This window comes from Sceloporus occidentalis, unplaced genomic scaffold (assembly GCF_023333645.1).
Source record: "Sceloporus occidentalis isolate IW3139 unplaced genomic scaffold, rSceOcc1.0.p SCAF_4, whole genome shotgun sequence".
NCBI classification, from domain to species: domain Eukaryota; kingdom Metazoa; phylum Chordata; class Lepidosauria; order Squamata; family Phrynosomatidae; genus Sceloporus; species Sceloporus occidentalis.
In genome coordinates this window covers 114,875,083-114,883,949 of record NW_028316984.1, presented here as the reverse complement: position 1 = coordinate 114,883,949, position 8,867 = coordinate 114,875,083, and the positions used below count along the sequence as shown (strand labels likewise).

At 38.9% G+C, this 8,867-nt stretch overlaps 1 protein-coding gene across 7 annotated transcripts in view; it reads right to left on the bottom strand.

Annotated features, from left to right (window-relative positions):
• Positions 1-317: 317 nt before the first annotated feature.
• CCDC34 (coiled-coil domain containing 34) overlaps positions 318-8,867 on the bottom strand; it is a 33,689-nt gene continuing 25,139 nt past the window's right edge. For 5 of the 7 annotated variants that reach the window (XM_089521323.1, XM_089521325.1, XM_089521327.1 and 2 more), the window contains exons 5-7: positions 7,082-7,240; positions 6,456-6,597; positions 3,058-4,678 (exon numbers count right to left, since the gene is read on the bottom strand). In XM_089521323.1, the coding sequence (XP_089377449.1) occupies positions 4,464-4,678; positions 6,456-6,597; positions 7,082-7,240 (516 nt within the window). In that variant the 3' untranslated portion in view covers positions 3,058-4,463. Of the gene's footprint in view, positions 443-3,056; positions 4,679-6,455; positions 6,598-7,081; positions 7,241-8,867 lie in introns of those variants that run through there. The other 2 variants (XM_089521329.1, XM_089521324.1) reach the window with 2 other exon arrangements.

Below are 8,867 nucleotides of genomic sequence, written 5' to 3'. Positions count from 1 at the left end.
GCTGTTCCTGTGGAAGATGAAAATGAACTGAGGGTTTAGTCAGGAAGCATGCTGATCACATGCAGAGGGGGATGGGAGGGGCTACCACCAAAACACTTATTGTCTTGATCTAGATTTAAAAAGATGCACTGTGTGGGTGCAGATAACCCAATTGTGAGCCACAGAGACCATGAAGAAAAACCACATATTTTAAATACATGTAGCTTGATCCTAATACCTAAGCTATAAGTTTTTACTAAATTGTACCCAAAATTTAGGTACAAAGATAAATAATGTTCATGTCACTGTTACTTTCTCTATATTCCATCAATACTACCACTCACTGTATGTTGCACTCATTTATTTCACTGCATGCTATGGTATGGAAAGCAGAGGAGTTAGTGACTATCCCGTTGCTTCTCTTCACTGCCCAAATAGACGAGCTTGGGTTGACATTGGAACTCTGCAATTACAAAGACCAGATAAACAGTGAGCCAGGAGAACCAACACAGTTACTACTCCTGCTTAGCATACAGAATCAATTTCAAAATGGACTTTCCATTATCCCTATCTAAATTAGGTGTTGGCAACAGAACAGGAGCCAGGAGCAATCTTCCAACACTCCCTCATGAACTGCACCCTCTACACCAAAATACTTCAATTTTACGTTCTAAACAGCAACTGGAAGTGATGCTGCATCATTTCCCCCCACTCTTTTGAAGAGGAAATGGAAGAAAATGAAGGTATGGAGGGGAGGTTGTTCAGCATTTGTGTTCCTTTGTGAAAAACTTCACATAAAAAAATTAACGCGCATTACAGACTGCCCGAAAACGGCGGTCTGCCACTGCCGCCAGTTGCTGCGTTTGGGAACCGCAGCGGTCAAACCACGTGGTTCCCGGACGCAACAAAAAGACGCAAAAAGCGGCTTCTTTTTGTGCCCCGGAAGTGGTGCCGCAAGTGGCCAATGGCGCACTTGCGACGTCACTTCTGTCACGGGACGTGCAGACGCTATGCGTCCACGACGTCAAGATGGCAGCACCCGTGTAGAACGGGTGCCGCCATTTTGTACATCCCCAGGATGTACTAGGGTTAGGGGCGTGCGTAAAGGATGCCCTTTCCTAACCCTAGTACGTCCTGGGGACGTACTTTACGCCCGTGCGGAACAAAGTCAGTTTTGGGTCTGCATGAGCCTCTAGGCTACACTTTCTCCATCCCTGATCTAAACAGAGGCATCTTTGAACCTCTGGAAATTCAAACAAACATTACACTGCACAGCACATTCAGCAAGAGTAATCTATTACAACTATGGTTGTGTAAATAATCATTCATGTACATATCCAAGTATGACACATTAGCTTTCAGATGTTTGTAGGGAAAGATATCTATCTGGAAGTAGTGAATAGCACTTCAATAATTCAAGTAAGTAGCAAAGACATAGAGGCAATGTTGACATCCACTAATGTGTGTCAGTGCTAAACATCTTGGGAGAGCAGCAACTCTGGTTCTCCCCTTTAAAAACAAAAAAATATGGCTCTGCACTCATCATAGCAGAAGGCAGGGAAGTCTTTTTTCTTCTTCTCCATAATGCCTTAAACTGATGTTATGTTGGAAGAACTGTAGGAATTTAAACAGACAGGTTGGCTCACTGAGGCTCACCAAAGAGAACATTTCCCAGGTCTCCCCTCAAATCAGAAACCAGCTTTGCACTGGCTTTGTAGGTTCATGTGAAACGAAACACTTTTTGGGATAAAATGGACTGCAAGCCTGCATATAAATTAAAGGACCCCTGAAATCTGTGAATATCTTATGTGAAATTATTCAGAGGCATGCATGGGAGTAGAAATTAAATACAAATGTTATCCATTTCAAAGACTATCCTCTATACTGGTTCCATCTTTAGATGATTGTCCAAATTTCTCCAATAACGACAGTAAACAGGGACAGGTAAAAGACCTGTAGGTATAGCAACAGAAGTATATATTTCCATGTCATTATTCAGTATTATTCAAATCTTTCACCTTATAAAGTCAATGTTTCTGATAAATAAATAAATACTCTGATAGTCTTCCCTCCATATTCATGGCTTTGGAACTCAATTTTGATCATTTGCGAGGTCAAGGCCACCATGTGCACATGCACTCCCTCTCTTCTCCATCCCCTCCCTGCCGCTCTGTAACTAGTCCAGATGAGCCAGCTACAGTACAAGGCAATAGTGAGAAGAGAGGGAAGCTCTTTCTTTTTCTTTCTCCCAAGGCTTTCCAGGGCAGCAGGGTCTGGAGGAAGAGAGGACCCCTTCCCCCCACCCCTGCCGGCTTGGAAGAGCTTGGCGGAGGCTTCTCCCAAGGTTTTCCAGGGCAGCAGCAGCCAGAGAAAGGGAGAGCGAGTCCCCTGCCCTCCTTCTGGTGCTTTAGAGAGCTGAGGCAAGCTCTCTGAAGCATTGGAAGGAAGGCAGGGGAATTTCATGTGCACTTCTCCCTTGCCTGGGGCAAGGAGGAGGCGTGAGAGTAGCATGCTGAGTCCCCAGGCTTCCTTATGATGCCTCAGAGAACTCAGGCAAGCTCTGAGGCATCAGAGGAGGGAAGAGAGTCAAGCACGTGTGCACTCTTCTCTAGCCCCTCCCTGTCATTCTGAAACTGGTTATTCGCGAAATTTTCAAATTCATGAGGGTCCTTTGCCCCTAACCCCCATGAACACGGAGGGATGACTGTATTCAGAAATATTTCAAAGGGCTGCATGCCTTTGCTATGTCACTACTCATTTCTCCATGTCTAATACAAACACATAGCAGTTTCCGAAGGGAGAGGTCCTTATTTTAGTGTGTGAATGTGAGGATTGTTTGTTTGTTTGTTTTCTAAACCACAAGTTTGTGCAGATGTTTAGATCATATGTGGAAATGAAGGCCCTGGGGGACAAAGTTGCCCACTCTGATAAGTATTTGAATGCCAATGTATGTAAGAGGGAAGACTCACTCATAAATGTGAATATTATAATAAACTTCTATCAAATCCCTAAATGACATAACTGTCAGTAAGAGTCATTAACTTGCAACTGTAGAATCAGTTCTATCAATACCTCCCGTTTGCCTCTGAACATCTGATCTTCACATCTGTTTCTATCATCACACATTAGGTTGATAGAATGATAACCTGTCACAGAATCATAGAGTTGGAAGAGACCACAAGGGCCATTCAGTTCAACCCCCTGCCAAGTAGAACTCACAAACAAAGCAAGAGTGAAAACTGGAGAAAGCTCCAGTACATTTAATAGTTGTGTAGAAGAGGATATTTCAGCAGATGTTTTTTATCTGATTACATGACAAACAACACCAACTGAAATTCCCTTTTTTACATAAATAATGAAGGTACAGGAGCCCTCCCCAGTTTTCCATCAAGCAACTCTATCATATACAGGCAAGTGAAATTTAGACAAGATCTAGTTACTTTGTTGCATGTACTTGTTAACGGCAGCAACATCTTCATGCCTGAAAGCCATCAGTTGTCAGAGCTATAAGATTGTCTTGTCTTGTTGATAATTGGCTTTATTCTATTTTAAAGAGCCATTTTTAAAGAATATGCCACAAAGCAAACATTTGAGTCTTCCCAACTCTATGATTCTATAATTCTATGCCAGCCACAGATGCTGGTGAAACATCAAGAATAAACTCTTCTAGAACATGGCCACATAGCCCAAAATCCCCACAAAAAACTATTTCTGAGTCTATTTACAAGTTACAAAATGTCCACAATGGCAAATTCATTATCAAGTTTGACAATAAATGCTGTGACATGATTAGTTTACAAATATACTAAGCATAGATTAACAATTGATACTTTCAACGCCCAAGAAATAGAGACAAGATGATCTGAAAATGCCGTACAACTAAATTATTAGAGTGTCACATTAAATGACCAGCTGTTGCTTAATTCGTAACAGGTCATACATAGTATGTTAAAAGGACCCACGTCACAAATCATTTGACAAAAGGGGTATCAGAAGGTTCTCCAACATCACTCTGCAAATAAGTTATGCAAACAAAGTAAAATTCAAGCCAAGTGTTGACATTAATAGGACCAAAAGGGCTTAAGTCCAAAAGATCATTCTCAGTGAAGCTGTGATTCAAAGCTCTGCTTTCCTTCTCTGTTGAACTGCAATAATATCTTAAGAAACAGCTGTCTAAGTAATAAGTGCTTAAAGTTACATCTGGAAATATAGTATCTTAAATCTACAAAACATTGGGAAAAGATTGAAAATAATTACTTTTTATTATTAGGATATAGCTCAGAATGCATAGAAAAATACATTAAACATTCAAATGTTGTTTATTGTGTCCTAGATGTCTTATTTCAACAAGATACATACAAAGTTATTTACTAGAAGAAATGTAAGAAATCCCAGATACTTACAAAATTTGGCCTTAATTCAACATCTTATAATATCTGGCTAAATTTTAAAAAAATATTAAATAACTAACAAAATGCCCTGTGCTATCTCTGAATTCTGCACAGTGGTCCAATATAAAGATTGTTCTTGGATTTATGAAAATGAACTGAAGATGATCTATATGTGTGACTGGGTATAGGCCTCTTATTTTTCTTCATGGAAACATACTTCTCTTCCTTCGGAGTAGGCACATGGCTTGGTTTCCAAGGTATTGGGTTGTAAAACGTTGGAACTGGATAGACACTTCCATCAGGAATTCCTGAAATGTGTTAGAAAGCACACAAAATTAAGAGCTCAGAGTCAGGACTGAGAGTTTGAAATGTGTATGTGGTATCATGTACTGAAGACCAATTAGTTTCAACATGACTCAAGCCCTACACAATTTGATTTGAATTACAGCCAGTCAAAACTGACTTGACTATTGCTCAAAATTTAGCTCTAAGTGAAAGGATGATTTTATTAACTGATAAAATCAAGAAGGAAGGGGAGAAAACAGAAACACAAGCATCGAAGAGATTGAACATAGGTGCTGGAGAAACAGTTTATTTTGGCATGCCCAATGAGTTTCAAACACCAAACACATTCAGGGAACTGTAAAAATATTCTTAATGAAGAGCATGCCATAATCTTCTATCCAAATCCAAATTTTGTAAACCAGTGCAGAGTAATCTGTCCTTTTTTGTTACATCTTTGCTACTGCAGTTAGGAATAAAAGACCCCTAAATCAGAAAATGATGATGATGATGATGATGATGATAATAATAATATAATATTTATTTGTATCCCGCCTCTCCGTTTTGGATCGAGGCATCTTCAAGACACTATCCTCAATGGCCCTGCTCAGTTCCTGCAACCTTAGGGCAGTGCTCTCTGTGATTGAGTCTATCCACAGGTGTGCAATCTTCCTCTTTTCATACTGCTTTCCCTCTTTTCAAGCATTATAATCTTTTTTTGGCGGGATACAGAACGGCCAAAGCAGGCGGTGTCCCGCTGCCCTACTTTGCTCCGCTGGGAAGCTGCAGCCTCCAGACCGTGGGGCTTTCCTGCGGAAAATGAACCCTTAAAAGTTGGGTTCTTTATGTGGCGTGCGCGTGACGCCGCAATGCACCAATGGCGCACTGCGGCGTCACAATGGCACCAGGACATGCGGATGCTAAGCGTCCACCACGTCAAAATGGCGGCGCCCATGTGTACTGGGTGCCGCCATTTTGACGTACAGATTACGTACTAGGGTTGCAGGGCGTATATAAGCAGCGCCCTGAGGCAACCCTAGTACGTATGCAGGCCAGCGCTTCCACCGGTCTGTGCAGTGCCTTAGTGAGTCATACTTTCTCATGATGTGACCAAAATACAACAGCTTTAATTTAGTCATCTTATATATTTGATAGCATTACATCACCTTTTTGAATTTTGTACTGATTTATGAAATTGTTTTTGTCCTAACAACTCATGGCTGATGCAATAACAGTATATAAAGATAAATCTATTTGGCTGTATTTTTCTTTTGTTTGATAAACCTAGGATTTTATTTTTATGAATCACTATAAACTGCTTTGGTCATAAATATATACGTAAGAGATAGGGCTAATCACTGCAAAAGGTGAGAGAATCCAACTTTTTTCTTCTTCTCAGCATGTCAATATTGAACACTACTGTTCGAACTGATCTTTTTCAAAAGCAGGAGATATCAAATGATTTAACACTGAACTATGGAAAAGCAACACACCAACATACCTTTCAATTTGTAGTCCAAGAGCAGAACCATCAATGGGTATTTGATAAATTAACACGTCTGTAACCATTCATTCAACTAACCCACCAATTACATTTTAGTGTGATCGAGCAACTGGATTTAGACTGCACTCCTTAATGTGGGGTAAAATTTTGTAGTATGTCTTTCTCATCAGCTGTAACTAAAGACTTCTAGATCATGAATATTTTATAAAAAAACCCTTTGAAAATAAACAGGAAAAATACCAGAAATCATATACTGTTATGCAAGTTAAGGAGGTACTGTGTCCAGTACAAATACAAACCAGTTGATTTAACACTGGTGTAGGAATAGACAGCTGATGCGGGGCGACCCTTATTTCTAGAATTTTGCAGCCATTCTTTGAACATCTTCTCTGATTTTTCTTTTTTCTCCTGCAATTCAGCTTCTTGTTGCCTTTCCTTCTCCTTCAAAAGAACAAAAAACAAGCATGTAAAATGTTCTAACAAAACTGCCTGCCAGCAATTTGTCATACTAACATATTTGTCAATAAGTGTGACATCTACTCGATGTAGGTATCTCATGTCCCTCAGCTAGCATATCCCTATTTGAGAAACAAAAACTAGATCCTTTACATATTAACATATGTGTTCATCACCCATTAATGCCATTGAAGCCATCCACATCACACTCTTACACAGTAAGAAGCAGAGACCACACACTATGTCAGTTGTGCCTGCATGATTCAACAAGAATAAAACTAAGAAAATAATGCCAACAAATAAGCCAAGCCACATGCTAAAAAAACCAAAGAATCAATGATCACTAGCCAAGCTGCACAGGAAAAAAAAACCTTATGCCAGATCACGATAATGCTAATGGATTACACCCCAAACAGGAATCTAAAGTCCTCTAGTTTTTCTTCAAATGACAAACTGGAATAAATTATACCTTTTCTTCTTTCTTCTTCTGAACCTCTTCTTTTTTCTTTTTCTTTAGCCATTCCTGATACACTTCTCTTGCTTTATCCTTTGACTGTGCTTTCTTAAGTTCCTTAGCTGCTTTTTCTGCCATCTCTTTGCTGATCTTGCGTTCTCTTTCCTTCCTTTCCTACAGATGATATTGAGTATATTAGAGAAAACTAGCTTGTCAAGAAGAAACCAATGGCAGAAACATTCTCCTGTCAGTTTGGTTATGATTAGTAATAGCTGATATACTTAAGCCTATTTTAAAAAGAATAAAACTCTTTCTTAGCAGACTGAATCTGCAAATTAGTTTTTAATATAACCAGCCTGAACAGAATTGGCTCACAGAGACCTCTATTATTATTATTATTATTATTATTATTATTATTATTATTATTATTATTATTAACCTTTATTTATAAAGCGCTGTAAATTTACACAGCGCTGTACATACAATCTTTTTAATTGGACAGTTATGAAGAACTTCTGTACAGTTTATCTTTTCCTTGCTCTAATGGATTCTAGTAGTCACTGTGATGTGTAATAATGTGATTTCCCAGCCCTCATGCCTTGTCACCAATGATTCACAGGACTTTAGCACTGATTGTATGTCCATAATAGTTACCCAAACAGGGAAATGGCCATGTTGATATAGAGATCAGACAATTTGTTTTTTGTAGGTTCATTTAAAATAATAGCTGGATGAAAAGAGGTTACCTGCAACTCAGCCAAGGATGAACAGTTACAGAAAAAATGTGTCAACCTCCATCTTGGACCTTTAGAACAAAGGATCAGTAGCATAACTGCTTGGTAACTTCCTTGTTTACTATATTCAATCTCAGATCAGTGTAAGCAATTTTTTCTCTTGCTGTTTTATACTGTGACTGTTTATGTTCATAATTAATAAACTGATTTATGAAAGACCACCTAAATTATTTGGCTTGCCTTATGCCCATATTACCCTGAGGGTACACAACAATCAGGCTGGAACGTAAGAGGGTGTCTCGGGACATAGCCAAGTTCTTTTCACTGCTCAGGCTTGTTTCACAGCAGGTGGCATTAAGACTCTGGCTCAAAGTCTGCCTATTTATTTATATAATTAATACTATATCTAATACTGCTGAATGCTATATCTTTTCGTAAACTGAAGATGAAAAATTGTCTTGCATAATTACAGATAATTTTTGATGGAGACGTTAATAAGTAGTTCATAATTTTATTGCATTTCTGGTCTATGTAATTTCATCTCATCTTCATTGCACAGATCATTATTTGTTAAACAAATGATTAGTTCTCATACCTAATACCACTAATGATATTAATATATTTCTGCCACGTATTAATTCTAAAAATACTAGCTATTTTTAGGATGAAAGACTGGTCCCCACTACTCCATACAAGCACATTTCTAGAGATGATACAAAGAAATGCAGTTTGCAGGAATACCCACTGTTACTTTTAGTTCAATGAAAAACTTAAATGGAATATATTATTTCTTAAAGTTTTTTATATTAATTGCTACAAGCAGCAGCACTTATAAGCAGAGCAAAGCATGCACACATTTGGCTACTCTTCCAGTGCAGAATGTTTCTGGGCTTTGATAACAGGGTCCAGTCCATGCAATATAGCTGCAGTCATACCATATCTGCACAGAGACCTGTAGCTAATGAGCACAGGCTGAGGACAATTTTTGTCCATGCTGACACAGACAACTACAGACTTCTGTACAGTTATGGACCAATTATGCTAGTGAAGGAAGCAACATGAGATGG